This window comes from Acanthopagrus latus, chromosome 23 (assembly GCF_904848185.1).
Source record: "Acanthopagrus latus isolate v.2019 chromosome 23, fAcaLat1.1, whole genome shotgun sequence".
Lineage (NCBI taxonomy): Eukaryota > Metazoa > Chordata > Actinopteri > Spariformes > Sparidae > Acanthopagrus > Acanthopagrus latus.
The window spans coordinates 11149006-11166319 of record NC_051061.1 but is presented as its reverse complement, the minus strand read 5'-3'; the positions used below and the strand labels follow the sequence as shown (position 1 = coordinate 11166319).

Here is a 17314-nt window from a genome sequence, read left to right as displayed (position 1 = left end):
CAGCAGCTGGCTGGTGGAGAACAGGCAGAAAATGAAACTGTACGCCGACATAATCCTCAGCAAGACAGACAAAGAGAGAGAAAGAGAGCGGGCGTTGACAAGGAAAAAGCGAGGGAACAAGGGGAGCGGCTGAGGGACACTGTTTTAACAGAGGGACAAAGTTGTCATGGAGCAGATGAGGGTGATGAAAAAACCAAATGTCAAGAGAGGACAGAAGAGAGAGAGCACGAAAGACAATGACAACAATTTAATATATTCAAAAAAAAAAAAAAAAATGCCATTGTCACACTTTATTGAAAAAGATGCAACCAGCCATGTATACTGTATGCTTTTACTGTATGTACATCAGCCATGGTAACATAGAGAGGTTCTGCCGCACACGCAGACTGATGCTCACAGATGAATCAAGACACTTCTGCTGGTGTGGAGTACAGGGAAGGATGTGAACGGGTACAAGGAAAAAAAAGGAAAAAAAAAACACAACATGTCCGCATACGTGACCGACATTTCTCCAACTTGGAGTCCCACTTGTTGTAATGCATCACCTCGAGATTGCTTGGATTGTGGCATTCTAGCCTATACCTCTTCCTCACACACACACACACACACACACACACACACACACACACATGCACACTTTGAGCTCCAAATGTGCGTGAGCATGTGTATGACAGCTGTCCCTGTATGCGGAGTAATCCTCAGTAAGCTCCATGGCTCCCACAGTCTCTTTCACTAGATCGCCCTCCAAAGCATCTCTGACCTCACTGTGCGCTCCTCCTGCGCCTCCCTCCGCCCGACGACAAACCTGCTAACACTGCCGATCGACTCTCCTCTCTCCCAATGTTAGCCTCAAGTATGCTAACTGCACTTTTGAGCCTTAATCTCCCCTTCGTTCCTGGCTCCGGGCCTCGTGTAATTAAAGGGACGGTATGTCATTTTGGGAAATACTCTTACTCGCTCTCTAGTGGAAAAGTTAGATGAGAAGCACTGTACCACCCTCTCAAGTCTGAAGCTACTGAGCAGCCAGTTAGCTTAGCCCAGCCCAAAAGGTGACAAAATCAACCTTCCAGCACCTTTGAAGCTCAAAAATAGTACAACTGTTTATCTTGTTGGTTTAATCCGTACAAAAATGTTATGTTTAACTAGGAAATTAGCCCAACACAACCCCCGTATATCTTCTTGGATAAACATCGTCTCAGTTAAGTGCCAGAAGTAGCCTCTATTTGTGGTGTAAGTTTGCCCTCTGCTGTACACACCAAGCAAATGATAAACTCCCTCGTGATGCCTCGTGACCTGAGAATCCTTCCTGTCTTCTACATTCCAGTTTCCATTATTTTCTCAATAACTGTCATTTTAGTGGTGCTTCCCTTTGTCATACTCATATACACCGTAGCACTTTGGGAAGAGAGGTTAGTGGCGGCGCTAAGTAATAAGTAACGGAAAGTGAAGCACGGCCGATCTGACGACCAGTACAAATACGTGTAGGTTACATTACACACAACCAGCACACACAGCGCTCCTTGTCTCGGCCTGTGGTTATTATTATCGAGCGTCTGCGTGGGCCGGAGGTGGAGGGTCTCAACTCTTTCACAGTGATCTTCCGCCAACTTTGGCCTTCCTCTGACTGATGGGCCGAAACTCCCACAGTGTCCACAATCATTAACGTCACAGTGTCCGTAAAACTTCTCGTTAAATGCAGTCCATAATGATGGGATACTGTTTGTTTGTATATACTTTTTTTTTTTTTTAAATATAAAAAATAACTGCCTCCCACATTTGTTTGAAACGAGTCTGTTGGCTCGGGGAGAATGGGACGATTAAAGACAGAGAGCGGTGAAGATTTAGGCAAATTCGTGAAGATCTGTTTCCCATCTGACAGAAGCACGTGTATGGGAAGTGTTTCGAGATGCACAGTTTTTGCAGTCATTAAGCACTTTGAAAGCAAGCCGGTAAAGAGTCTCTTAAGTGGCTTAAAAAGTCAAATCCATTGTAGGTTTCCTTTTGTCACAAAAGTTTCCTTTTGTCACATTTGATTCCAGGAAAAACAAAACAAACAAATCTTCTGTTCTATGGGGGAATTGTTGTTCTTTCTCTGAGAGGAAACATCATCTGTGTAGTAACATTGTCCCATAACACAATCTCGTCCGCGTGGAGGGGTCCGAAGAGGTCATATCTCTGTCCTTTGGTGTTTGAATTGTCCTCGGAGGGGAACGTCTCAGAAGTTGCTGAACAGCTCGTATTTCTTCATCCAATCCATCTGCGGCGCTTTCTTCTTCTCTTTGGCATGGACCTTCATCTTTTCTTCTGCCGCCGTGGCGCTCAAGCCCATCTCAGCGAACGGGTCCAGCAGCCGACCCTCATCGTCCATCAGCTGGATATGGGACACATTATTGAAGATAGAAAGACAGATAGAAGGGTTGAGGGTTCTGATTTTCATGTTAGGGACCAAAGACCAAACGCACGGAAGGCCCACACCCACCTGTGTGCTGTTGCCCTGGCTGCTGAGGTCGGAGCGCGTGGATCTGATGGACTGCGTGGTGGAGCTGCCGTTGATCTGAGGGTTGGCCGAGCCGTTGGATATGGATGGACCATCGTAGTCTGCACACAAAAGCCCACAGACTGCTGTTTTACACTCTAATACAGATTGTCTTCATGATCTCTGTACAGTGATACCTCATGATTTTTTTGTTATTTGTTCATTTAAATCAGCAAAGTAACTAAAGTCAGTTTTAGTGGTGTGAAAAGAACAATATTTCTATAAGTAGAAAGTAGCAGAAAATGTAAATACTCAACTTTGTTTCTAGTGTTCCAATAATTAGTGCCTATATATAAATATATATATATAAAAAACAATGCTAACTGAATGTGGTAACAGCATCACTTTGCTGCAAAACACCCACCATCTATTTGTGATATGACGTGACTTCAACCCTCTTCAGAGTTAAACTTTCTACGTGATACATCGCCTCCTGTTAGTATAGTCCTACCTCTGACATGGTTGATGGTGGGGACAACCCCCCTCCTCTTGAAGTGCTCGTCCGTGTCCGGATCCACCACCAACAGCCATGTCTCATCTCCACCTTTCTTGATGAAGGCCACCACCTCTGCATGCCGCATGCCCTCGATGTTCACGCCGTTTACCTGGAGAACACAGAGAAAAGAGACAGTTTTTTTTGTGTTTTGTATCTTTATATATCTTTTTTTTTTGTATCACAATATACACTGTGATAACTTGGACAGATGATTTTATAAACCCTCAGGCAGCCATGGTAGGTACACACACCACATATTTTGGTAAACACAGCGGCTGACTGAAAAGCTTGACTTGAATTTATTCATTCATTTTTGAATTTTTATTTTGAAAGAATCGCCTAAATTAACCTACTTCACGTCATTCCTGAAAGCCTGTATTACCTCTTTCTGCCAGCAGGTGGAGCCATACAACAACATGCTGACAACCCACTGTTCAGCAGGACTCTCAGAGCACCTGGACCACTCTACTCAGTGGTAGCCAAACTATTGACATCAATCATGAATTCTTCATTCTTCACAGATGTGCGCACAGCTGTGGGAGGTTTTGATGTGACACATTAAAAGAAGACTTTCTGAAAGACGCTCCAACAATCAAAACACAGCTGCACAGAGGGACACAATGAATATGTGTGCATGTGACTGACCATCTGTGTGACAACATTGCCCTTGTCTCTACACCTTGCTTGCAAAACACAATAGCCTGTTATTGCTCTTATCTAGATGCCGCGTGCATTTGGAGGCCTGCGCTTCGACAGCTTTGTCTAGACCTCGGCCTCTCTGAGGCAGGTAGAGGTGCACCGCGCCAAGTTAGTGTTGGTACACAATCAATTATTGATCGCTCTCCTAGGCTCCGGCTATTGTGTTGGTCTCAGGTGTCAGAGTCCTGAGGGTGAATTTGTTTAAAATTCACTGCTTATGACAAGATGGGATGTGCAGAAATGAGCTTTTGCTTGAATTTGTGGACGAGGAAAATAAATGTGGAAAATAGGCGCAACGAAAGAGACTTTCATAGGTCGATCCTGGAAGAAAGGAGAGAGAAGCAACATCAACATTGAGACAGTGGAAGGGAAACAGCACCAGAAATAAGTTGGAAGAGGTGGAATCAACAGGTGGAAAACACCTTCTCTCTTTCATGTGAAAAATCTCTCATCTATTCTTTCTTCCCATGAGAGACAGATAAGACAGACAGACAGGCAGGCGGACATGAAAAACAGACATCAGTCAGGCAGAGGCACAGACAGACAGATCGAGAGAGAACAAGCATCTTTGTGTTCAGCCAAACAACAGGTGTTGTGTCATGTTTCACAGCCCCTCATTAACAGTCCATCCCACACAAGACAATACACTCTGCTCTCTGCCCACTGGGCTAATTAATACACGATGCAGGAACAGTGCAGGAGCTTATTTCTCATGGGAATGTTCCTCAGGGAACAAGTGTGTGTGTGTGTGTGTGTGTGTGTGTGAGTGAGTGTGTTAAGTTTGTGTTTAAGTGTGTGTCTCATCAAAGCCACCTGAAGCCCACTGGCACATTTTTGAAGTGGTGTGTGTGTGTCTAAGAGCAGCTTGGGACTTCTAACTCTTCAGCCTCCACCTAGATGTGACACGAGCTGAAGCCAGTTGAAACTCCAGGATATTGTAAAACAAGCTGTTATAGATAATCTGTGATTCAGTGACTGAACAGCTTTTTTTCCCCCACTCAAATTTACTCCACTTATTTTGGTGAAATTTAGTAGAAATATATTGTTCCCAGAACAGCTGTCATGTTCATCAGTGGAAAGAGTGAGACTCAGTAGGGTTACTGTTTCTTTATTGAAATAATGGATATGGGCTTTTAGAAAACAATTTTGTTCATTGCCAGCGTCCCTTAATTAATGTTGTTTCCCATGAAGTGCACCAGACATAAAAGCCAATTTGGCATAGTGGCCAATTTATTTAATTACAACATCATGTTTCACACTTGAGTGGCTGTAAAATGGTGGATACATTTTTCCGTCACCTACCCACACTGCAAAATCACTCATTGCAGCATCAGAGCTTCATCGATTCAGTCCAAAAAACATTTCGACAGTTAAGACTAAACATCCAAGTTAGTTGCTCTGTGAGGCCGTTCTCAGGCACAGCCTAGCTCTGAGCTAACAGAGAACCTCAGAATGCTAACATGCTCACAGTGACAGCAGTAACCTGCTGATGCTAAGTGGGTACCATCAATGCCATTACCAATGTTACCATCGCCCCCATTAGTTTAGCCTGTTAGCATGCTAACATTTACTAATTAGCACAACATACAAAGTACAAATTTGGCTGATGGGAATGCCATTAGTTTTGCAGTATTTGGTCATCAATCAGAATTTGGGACAAAGTGAACTTGCAACCTAATGATGGCACAAGAAGAACCAAGTTTGTTATACAGGTGACATGAATGCGTTAATGTATTATGACAATTAAGTCAACAAACAGGCTAATTGGGATTTTGTGCCTATCCATCATGTAGATAGATAGAGATATTAAACTGGATACGTCCAGAAATGTGATCAGTAAAGTAATTCTGATTCAGCCTCTCAGAATCATGAATGTTGATACAAAACTTCATGACAATCCATCCAATAGTTGTTGAGATGTTTCTGTCTGGACCAAACATTTGTAAAAGTGTGTGTGGTGGCCTTTTGTATACTCTTTATTGTCACCCATAAGTTTGTAAGAGGTCCCACCAAGTGTACACTGTTGAGTGCAGGCAGAGCATAGAGACCGATGAGGCGTTCACTGGTGTCTGCCAAAACATCGGCAACAAGCCGAGCTCTCACCGTGCTCTTTACAGCGCTCGCTGCTGATACACCTCCAGTGTAATGGGGCGTGGTGAGAGAAAAAGACAGCGAGAGACATGAGAGGGAGAGAGAGATCTGTCATGGTTGTTCACCTCTCTAACAAGCTGCTGACAGATAACACAAGCGCTGTCTTGACGCATGGTCGGAGACGGTTGCAATTATCAGCACGTACGCACACATTCACGTGCACACACACACACACACACACACACACACACACACACACACACACACACACACACTTATAACTACCTTAATAGGGATTTTCTGGTCCAAAGAAAACTAAAACAAGAGATAAAGTAGTCTCATATTGTGTCGTGAAATCTCATATTTGCCAGAACACTTAAAGTGTTTACTTTACAGAATCCCACAGGAAATGAAAGATAAGGTCAATAAAAACAGTGCAAAGCTTTACACAAACAGGAAACTTACAGTTCCTTTTTTTTTCCCCCATACATGAATAAACAAAATACATGAATAGTTACAGTGAACTGATTCCTAAATGTTTCAAATCAGTGCTCACAATTTGAATATTTTGTTTGTTAGGAACCACTAAACTTGGATTGCAACTAACATAAACATAGTTATTAATAATTAATTATCTGTGAAGTTTCAGCACTAAACTGAGCAGCTATTATGATCATCTCACATGCACACCATGCAAATACAACTCCTCTGTGTACTGACTTTGGCACAGTACTGTCTTCAGTAACTTTCAGTTAATTTGTGTGTGAGCCTGTAATTGTGATCTTCAATTTATCTCTCTGTGGAGAGATGTGGTGACCTGTTACAGGATGTTCCCACACACTCTCCACAGCCATCTTAACGTTCCAGAGGAGCATCAGAACATCAGCCCGTTCTAATGCCAAGACTGCTGCTGAAGTGTGATCGACAACTGCACTGATCAACGAACATCTGCTCGACTCTCCCTATCACAGCTACAGTTATAGGACCATCATACATTTGTCAACATGAAAATCTTTAAAGAAATAGTTTGGCAATTTGGAAAATACTCTTATTCGCGTTCTGGCGGAGAGTTAGAAGAAAAGATTGATGCTGCTGTCATTGGTGTTTGGTAAATATGCAGCAGCCAATAAGCTTAGCTTAGCAGAAAGATGGGACACAGGGGATACTGCTAGCCTTAAATCTCTAAAGCTCATAACCCTCTGTGAAAAAAAGCCAATTGTTGTTTAATTTTTGTTCAAAAATTCAATTCAAAAATGTTATGTCACACTATTGTGTTAATTTCTTCCGGCGTTGGATATTTTTCTAGAATTTCTTAGAAGTATACCATATCTTAATGGTCAGCTGGTCATTGGAGAGACATTGTGAGACATTGTTAAAAAAGTTCCTCCTTCAACTGGATTACCATGAAACACTAAATTCACCTTTAGCAAAACACTATATGAGGGATTATTTTGTTGATGGAACCAACAGGTGCCTGGAGGGTAAGCGAATAATCATTAACTTGTCAGGAAAGTTGTCTGAAACATACAAACACAGGACAAGTATGTTCCTCTACAATGTAGGAGCTCTTTAAGGAACTCTGTTTAACCTTACGATCAGACCCTGTTGGGATCCTTTTGGCCTGCTCTGCTGCCTGGCCTGGGCCCTGATGTACAGCCAGTGAGGGCAAAGGTCATGGGAATGAAGGGTGGAAGTTGTGTGTTTACGCTCAGATGAAAAAAAACTTACTTTATAATGAATGATATCACTGCCAGCATGTGGTATTTACTTTAACAAGGGGAAAGTTGACAGAGCACCCGTGCTCTTTGTCACCCACCTCCTAACCCCTTTCAGACTTTGGAACAAATGACCTTTAACCTTTACAGTATCTGACATACCCCTCTTTTCTGTCCTTGCGTCTTTGCTCGCTGCCCATTCTTTTCTTTTCTCAACCCCAACACACTATCTGTCTCTATATCTCTTAATCTTTTAAGAGAAGAGAGGTACATAAACACACTCCTCCTCCCCCACGTCTCCCCCATGTCAGCTCCTGCCATCGGACTGATTTAGAACTTCTCCTCTCCCCTGTGACCGGCCTCTCCAGTCTGACACACAGGGTGAAGATTGAGTCCAGGCTTCGGTCCTGTTATTGTTAAGACAGGGGCCTGACAGTAGACACAAGTGTGACTGCTGCCATTTTAGTTACAGCTGTGACAGTGTATATAGATGGGGGTCACATCTGTATTTGATCAAATGTGGAAGAATCCATGACACAGAGCTTTAGACTACAGTTTTTTTAGACTATCCTTACAGCTTTGTTCTAAAAATGAGACAAACGTTAATTAATGATATAGAAACATTTTTGAACCACTGTAAAAACACAGTATTTCCCTCACATATTTGTTTTGTGGTTTGAAAGCACAAGTAAATTACTTTAAATAACTTTCCCTGTAAAATGGTGGGCGGTACAGTGCGTTGCTGTGTCATAGAATCAAGGGCTGAGAGAGGGAGATCCAAGCGCACATAGATTTATATGAAGGTAATGGATTGGATGGTTGTTTGGAAATGTGGGCACATGTGCAAAATCAGCGAGTGTGGGCAACCAGCAACACGCACGCACGCACACACACACACACACACACACACACACACATGCACACACACGGCACAAACACACCTACACAGACAAAACCACACGTCTCCAAAGTTTTCTCACAGGTGGTACATCATACTCTTCTCTGACATGTAGTAGATAAACCTGGGATCATTCATCAGTATCACCTCATTAGCATGCATACATCATTCCCCTGCTCAGCTCTGCTGTTTCAACCCACTGCATAGTAAGTCATTAGGGATCATTGAGATTGATTCATTTTACGTGTGAAATTGTTTTCCGTTACTCATAATACTGTCACGTGTATGTATGTAAGTTCAGCCGCCAACCAAAGAAATAACAATTTTGAAATGACCGAAACGCAACTTGTCCTTTAATCCCATATTAAAAACCAAACAGGAGAATAATAATAAAAAATGAGACAGCTTTTGACCGAAATCTGAAAAGCCACCTTGGCAACTTAGTATGCACTTTTGAGACGGTTCTTAGATTAATGGACAAACATTACTGCAAAAATGTAGATGCTCTTTGTACCTGTTCAGATCTGTACATATCTAAGGAATGACAATTTAGTGCAGTCCAACACAAGTACTACTTTCTGCAGTACCTCTGTATTGGAATATATTATACTGCCGGGTGCTACTGTTCTTACGGCTCCTCCATCCTACCTCAACCAGCCTGTCCTGAGGCCGGAGCCCGGCGTGGTCTGCAGCTGATCCTGGGTCTAGCGAGCGGATGTACTGTCCGGGTCTGGATCGATCACTGTGCAGGTTGAAGCCGTAGCCCGTCTCAGACCGCACCAGGTGGCACAAACGTGGAACGAGCTCGGATGGGTCGACTTGGGGCCGTGACTGGGGCTGGGGCTGGGCTTCAGCCTGGACAAGAGCCTCCTGGAAGAGATGAAAAGAGTGTGTGATTTTGCAATTCACTACTGAGTTGAATTGCAAACGATCAGTCTGGGGATGAGTTTGTTTGGAGAATATTTCTGAACAAACTGCTTCACATACAGTACTGTCAACACTCTTTTTATAATTATATATATCATCTATTTATAGATGATATATATATGTATATGTATATGTATATATGTATATATATGTATATTTATATAATCTTTTTATATGGAGTGCAATTTGAGGGCTACATTACCAGCGCTAAAAAATTTCACCAGCATGGCTCAGATGAAGCAGCATGCTCACATAACAACAGCACAGCTTTCCATTTATCAAAGTGACAACAACTTTCATGTACAGTGTGACTCACTAACGTTACACAACTATGGCTCAATACAATGGGGATTTTAGTATTAGATGAAAATGCAAAGGTTCATCCACTGGCTTGTGATGAAGAGCTCGATAGAGAGGTCACTCTCAGTTAGGCGGTCTCTAAAAAAATACGCCTTTACTGGTATTCACATTGCTTGCAGGCTTATAAAAGAGGCTTAAACATGGCGTCATTTGTAGAGAGACAGGGCGAGAGGTATTCTGTCATCTGCGGAGCACGTGAACAAAGCAGGTGGCTAGAAAAACACCTTTCAAGCCTGCATTGTATTGTGAGGGAATGCAGTTACGGCAAATCATATTCAGTGCACTAAATAATGTGTTATATAGTGAATGTGATGCGAGATCTCCTTTTAATGATCTCATTCTGCGCTGCCATTGAGTTGCACAATAGATGTCACATTTTATTATACCGGAGCGGTCCATTTGCAGCACATCACTGACACGTCCAACAGCCCGGACCAAGACATTTATAGAAACCTGTATAATTGCGCCTCGAGCTCTACGGCGTGATCACACTGATTTACCGCCTACACGTGCAGTGCGAGGGATGATAGCATCGGCTGCGAACCCCGTAACCTCGGATGTTATCTGCAGAGGTAATGCACAGGTAGAGCTGGTGTTGGCCGACCAGAGAGGAGTCTACGTGCTGCGCGCACGCGACAGATCTGCAATCGCATTACGCAACGTGAGAAGTTTCCAGTGCATATGTGAAGCTTCCATCATAGTCCCGCCTGTGCCTGCTAAAAATACATATGGAGTATGTGGGCAGGGTGAGAGAGAGAGAGAGAGAGAGAGAGAGAGAGAGAGAGAGAGACAAAGGTACTACAGTGCACAGAGAGAAGAAGATGGTTTCTGATTTATTCTGACAGAAAAGAAGGATGCCAGCATTTTAAAAACTGTAAGGTATTACTGCAAATGCAGCTTAAGAACTACGTGTTTACAGCAGTACCTCTGCTTTCTGCCACTAAACTGTAAAAATAATAATACAGATGGCAATGTATGATTTAATTTCAGGCTCTGAATTCTTTCGGGTAGCTGTGATCTGGGCGGCCTGCCCTGAGGAGGAAGGAGAGGGAAAGAGGAAGAGCAACAACAACTCTCACGAGTCCCTCCAGATCCTCCTTTTCCTGGCTGCAGAGGAAGTGCTAGGGAGAGAGAAAAATACATCTCCAATCGAATGTACTAGCATCCTGGGATCTGGGCGAAAAGGAGAAAAATGGCAGACAGAGAGCGAGGAGAGAGGGAACAGGCAAGGAGGGAGAGTGCGCGTGGGAGGGACAGAAAATGAGATGCAGCGAGAGGATTGAGAAAGAGAGTTCACGAAAAGAAACAGTCACGTTAAGAGTATGCGGAGAGACGCAGCAGACTTGATAAACAGATAAACAGAGAGGCAGAGCCGTGTAGAAAAAAAAAATCAAGATGACAGACGTTTCCAGTTAGAGGACGACGGGGAGGGAAAGAGTTCGCAGTGGAACTCCTCTAACATAAACAGAGAGAGTAGCACAGCTGGGAGTCATTATGTGGGGGAGACGCAAGTGTCTGCCAATCTAACCTCCGACTGCCTCTCAATGCATGTCCGCACCCCGCTAATCACCCCCTGGGGCCCGTGCCATCTCTTAAAACTGGAGTCTTTGACGTTGGTGCGCACTGATTTGGTCATTTAGCGCCGCGGGTTTGATTTGCACAAGCTTAATTGTGCACAAGTCTCAGAGACTGAGAGTGATAACGTGACCCTGCGTGCATCGTTTTTCCGATCACTGGTGGTGGGTGGATGCAGATGTCTGACTTTTGTGGGAGAGTGTGAAAGGACCAAGACTCCTGGTTCCAACGATGTGAGCCAGGGAGGGTTTGAGTTGCCACACAACTTCTCCAAACCGAGAGGCCATCAAATGGAACGCGGTCACCGTGTTTGTTTGAATTGTGGGTGTTGAGAACTTCATGGTTTTTGTGAAAAATATTTTGATGAGACAGAGAGAGAGAGAGAGAGAGAGAGACAGAAATGAGATGTAGATTTTCCCCTGATGTCAGCAATCTAGTTCGTAAGCAGGAAAGCAGTCAGTTATCAGCATTGGACATTTTCTCCAAAGGTTCCAATGGGAGGAGACGCAGCGGGAGCTGCTGGGAAAGCACACAATCCACGTCCCGCCCCCCCCACACTGCTAAAAACAAGTCCATGCGGAAAATTCTGCAATAAAACAGGGCGTGTTCCTATAAGGACACCACTATAGAATATTTCACGCCCACGGCAGAACATTGCAGAGCTTGATGCCCCGGCGCAACACTCACACATGTCCTGACCCCAGCGTCTGACTGCAGCGCACTGAGAGGATGTGCTGTCAGAGAGACGTGTGCCATCCGATGAATTCCTTCGGTTTCCTGTCACAATCGGCCTTTGTTTCTGCCGGTCTACGTGTGGGGGAGCGAGCCATGTACACACAACACTGTACGATGTTCGACTCTGTGGTTGGGTTACGCAACTTGGATTACATTAGATTTGACTGTGATTACGCTGCGTATCATATTCCGACATGAAATGTCTAAAAATTCACACGGAATTCATCTTTCACTAATCTCCGCCCCCTTTGTGTCAATGTGTATCATAGCACTCCTGGCATTTAACATCCAACTTTTGTCTTCAGTGGGGAAAAGGTACAATCTGCACTCATTCACAGGTCAAATGACTCTTAAGTATCGTATATGTTTAAAAAAACTCGCACATGGGGACACGCTGGTGTTTGTTTCCATCGCTGCCAAGTGGAACTGAAGCCGATAAACACCTGTGACCACTGAGAATCATTTGACCTGGAAATAAGGGCCGGGCAATACCCAAACAATTTATATGGTTATCGTGACATGTGACTACATACAGTCCGAGACTTTGGATATCATTATATCACGACTGTTCTACTTGTCGTAACATTTGCCTTTACACGCCTGATAATTACATCACACATGACTGATGATTCTTTATTATATCATTGTGTTCGTGTTTGTGAAAGTACCAATGGTCATCCCTACAATATGATGCAGTATCAATACTGAATATTTGATCTAACATATTGTGATATGTGATTCTGATATCTGATATTTGACCCAGTTTGGTGTTTTTTTTGTGGGATTTTTCTGACTAGACAACTATTTAGAACATAACTAACTTTGACTTAATTTAGCAGTGTTGCCGTGTCTCCATGTGTCTGTGACTGCATGTGTGAGGCCAGTTTGCGTGTTTAATTTGTGTGTCTATCTGTGCACATGTGTATATTTCCCTCTCTGTGCGACCGCTGGCAGTGACGATGGCAGATGATGAAACTGGATCGCAGCTTGCTGAATAATTGAGCGGCGGCCTACTGCGATGGATGGATCGTGACCGCTGTTAACCCTTTCACAGCCAAGGATCACTGGCTCACGGCTGGCTCAAATGTGTCTGGGCGCGCATGCATGCGTGTGTGTTTGTGTGTACTGAGTTGTTACAAAGAATCTTCAAATCCTGTGTGTGTGTGCGTGCGTGTAAGGCATATTGTCAACATCGCTTTCACTTGCACGCTTCCCATAGGGGATTATCGTTAACCTAATATCCCCATTCTTAGATCAGGAGGTCAAGTTTCCGTTCAACCCCGATTCGAAAGTATGCTATTTTTCCTGCTGAGTCTGGTTTGCTGAATGCAGATGTGGCCTGAAGGTCTGAAGCATGTCAGCATACAATATGTATATGTGCATCTACTATACTGAATTCTACTAAACTAAAGGAAACCCTTAAAACAAACATATATACATATAGAATAAATGAGACATCTGCGAGTGAATGGATGGCAGGATAGCAGGATAAACAAACAAGAAAGCATTGTGTCAAACCACTTTTGAGGGGAAATCCAGTCTATAGTTAAACTCAAAGAACATTCACTGGTTTTTGTTCCATGGCCCTGATGAAATTTTTTTTTTGACTTTCCATCACTCGACCAGACCTCTTTCATGAGCTAAAAACTGTATCCCAGTTTGTTAATGTTTTTTCTTTTTTTCCCCCCTCAGATTGGAAACGTTCCACTGGAATCAACAGTCTGTTTTCCAGCTGGGCTTGTTATGCAGAAATTACCATAAGCCTACAGTGCTGAAAACAGACTTCTGCTGCAGTAAAGGCCCAATCAAGTAGGAGGACACATTCAAATGTATCACTGTAACCCCGGAACATTGATAGCTGTCTCACTTTTTCTTACATGACTCAAATCAATAGGTCCTTAATCACTGTTCTGGGGCTTTGAGGCTTCAGTGAGACTCATCTGGGAATATCACAATACGATATACTTCATCGTTTCCTTTTTGTTTTCTTGCGCTCAGTGTTGCTGAATTTGACAGTTGTCTCCAAAGTTTCGTAGGTCAACTTGATGAGTGAACAAGTGCTGAACAGTTTTTTTTTTTTTTACATACACAAGTTTCAAGACAGGGATCTCCATTACTTGCTCTCTTTATCAGAGACAATTGAGAGACGATCTGGACTTATTACCACGACACGGGTAGAAACAAATCAGTTAAAAGTCAAAGGCAGGCAGTGTTAGCATTAGCTTATGCTAGCCAGCTACAGATGAAAAAGTCAGTTAGCGACGGCCTGCTGTTGTTTCCTGACCCATTGTTGAAAAAGCATTACAAGAATTTTGCTCATCCCTGCTCTGCTCACTGTTGACAGCTCTAGCAACAATTACCAAAGGGAGGATAGATAGATAGATAGATAGATAGATAGATAGATAGATAGATAGATAGACCATTTAATGGGTTAATTGACAGTCACTGTGCTGAACTAAGTGATAGTACACTTGACTGCAATGTCTGACGCATTAAAACATTCTTTTCAAACAAAATGAATCATGTCACGCTTGCTGGCATATATGTAATTTGAACACGGAGCAATCTTGATTTACACCCTGTAAATTACATCGCTGCATCTAGATTGACAAGATGATTAAAACGTCCACAAAGGGACGTTTCCCTTCGTGCAGAAAAGCCTACGCTCTCTCGGCCTGAAGCCAGAGTTCATCTATGACACCGATAAAATCTCATTAAACACGGCGCACTGAAAGGAAACATCGCTGACGCTGCATGACGCCGGTGGAGTACAAACAACAGTAGCATGTCAGTTGATGTCATGGTTGGCAACCGGTTGCCGTGAGGACAGCAGTGGAACGAGTAAAGCCAGTTCCATCTGTCACAGAGGAGAGGTGGGGTTTCCATTGAGTTTTCAATATTAGCCGAGGGGAAAACATGGCCTACGAGCATGTCTTCTCTCAGATTTTGTGGTTTCAGTTTTATTTGTGCCGACACTGCTCTGTGTTCGCGTGACAGCGTGGCGCACAGGCGCCATTGCTTTTCAAGTGTTAGCAAAGGCCACATGAGGATCATTTAAAAGGCCTTTTCCAAATTAAGAAAATTGCTCCATGTCAGACACTCTGACCATGCAGCTCTACCCTCAGACTGTTAGCGTGTTCTTATATGTGTTTGGGTCTGCTGCCCCACATGCAGCTGCTTTAAGAGTGTTGCTCAAGCGGCGAAGAAAATGAGTGGGACGGGAAATGACAGGCAGCTGGGGAGAAGCAGAGAGGGATTTGGAGCTTGTAAAAATGAAAATGAAGGACAGGGAATCGGAAAAAAAAAAGAAAAGTGACAGGAGTCAGCAACGGAAGAGATTTGGACTCAGCAGCAGAGAGAGAATAAGGGCCAACCGAGGAGGAGAGGATAAGTGTGTGGAGGACAGGAAGAAGAGCAGCACCAGAGAGAGCAGAGGTAACATGAGAACGAGAGATCTCGATAACCAACAGTTTTTTCCCCACTGTTGCTGTGGTGTGTTGCGTAACTGGTTAACTGTGTGTGTGTGTGTTTGTGTGTCCAGCGCTGCTCTACCAGGACAAGACCTGCTGAGATCTGTTTACAATCTCCCCTGCATTGCTGCACTGTGTGTGTGTGTGTGTGTGTGTGTGTGTGTGTGTGCACGTTACTTTGCTGTTTAAGTGTTTCCTGAGATCATAACTCAGGAGTGAGTGAAGGAGACGGAGGAGAGTAAAGAAACAACAGTAAATGGGCCTCTGGGAAAAAAAAGGATGGGTCAAGCAAGGAGCAGGAGCCAAGGAGAAACATGATCAGATTGGAAAACTGATACACTGTGTTAGGCATGAACACACTGTCATACTGTACTGTACTCGCCAGAACCCCACAGGTTTAAGATGCAAAGTCGAGCCCCTGCTGTTATACACGCAGTTAGTGGATTAAAAGAATAGTTTGCAGCTGGTTAGCTTAGCTTAGCATAATGATGATGAACACATGGGGAAACAGCTGTTTTACCAGGGGTCGTGCGGTCGACTATTTCTTTGCTGGAAAGTGTTATTTTGTTCCAGAAACAGTCTTCTGCCTTGCGCCCCCATATGGTGCTACAATAGGCTAGTTCTGGTTGCTGCAAGGTGTCCCTGAGATTGCCGGAAAGAATGTGATTAAGGTGTGAGAAGGTCTGCTTCAAACCAAACGATGACCTTTCTCGCAACTTTTTCAAAACAAGTAGATTTGTTGCCTCAACATAACCAACTAACTTCAACTATGAAGTTACAATCACAAAAACAGGTTACAGTAACAAGTAAACAAGTCTAAAATAATATTACAACACAGATTTTTGGTTTCACATGGGACACAAACCCCGGCCTCAGAAAGTTCTGTGTTTATCATCATCGCCCTCCAAATTATTTACCTTTTAGTGTCTCCGCCATTTGCCTGGCAACTTGTCCCGACAAAAATATTGTCCACTCTACAGAACGCAGACATTTTCCCATTCCCATTTTTGTCTTTGTTTAACAAACGAGACATAATGTGCACATAACTGAGCAATAGAAGGACTAGAGGGCCAAATATGTGAATGTCATCAATCTTATCATATAACTTGATACAGGAAAGTGACAAGGGAAATTTCCCAAACAGCAGGAATAAACAAACGATTAAAACAGAGTAGGCCAGTAGGAGAGTAAACAGGATGACATTCTGTAAAAGTCGGGAGCTGAACATGTCACGAGTCACTGTTTATAATGACTCACAATGCTCCAGAGTCAGAGTTTCATACCCTACATCAGTCATCATCACTAATGTGTGTGTGCACGGTGTTAACAAACATCTTCATGATGTAAAGGCCAACGTCATGCCTTCATTTCACTGCCTGTCTCCATGCAGCTATGTGCTGGAGGGATATTTTATTCAAGAAGAGCTGAAGACCATAACAATTTCCGTTTATAGATGTGAGCTGACTTCAAATGGGCAGAGGCAACATTTCTCTTCTACAAAGATCAAAGAGTGCAAAATCAATGATAGAGGGAAGATAAATGACGCTGCTGGACTGTGTAAAGAAGAAGATTGTATTTACTCTCCTGCATTCACCAATTGATTAGCCAGCGGCTGCGTCATTAATGCTGAGGGAAAGTGTCATAATGAGCTGCTTGTAAAATCCTTCGAACGTTTGCATGGGCATGGATGTTGACGCTTGTTGTCATTTACCAGCTGTTCAAGGTGCCTGCAGCTCGACTGTCAGACTGACCGAAGAGCTGCGGGGCTGAAGCTGCAATCCGCTGCAAACCTCTTGAGCGTAAACATACGGT

General features: G+C 43.5%; 1 protein-coding gene across 1 annotated transcript in view; it reads right to left on the bottom strand.

Moving 5' to 3' along the window:
• Positions 1–317: 317 nt before the first annotated feature.
• Positions 318–17314, bottom strand: part of LOC119013496 (Na(+)/H(+) exchange regulatory cofactor NHE-RF2) — a 33023-nt gene continuing 16026 nt past the window's right edge. The window contains exons 3-6 of the mRNA XM_037088075.1: positions 9084–9305; positions 2988–3141; positions 2480–2598; positions 318–2371 (exon numbers count right to left, since the gene is read on the bottom strand). Of these exons, the coding sequence (XP_036943970.1) occupies positions 2216–2371; positions 2480–2598; positions 2988–3141; positions 9084–9305 (651 nt within the window). The 3' untranslated portion in view covers positions 318–2215. The remainder of the gene's footprint in view (positions 2372–2479; positions 2599–2987; positions 3142–9083; positions 9306–17314) is intronic.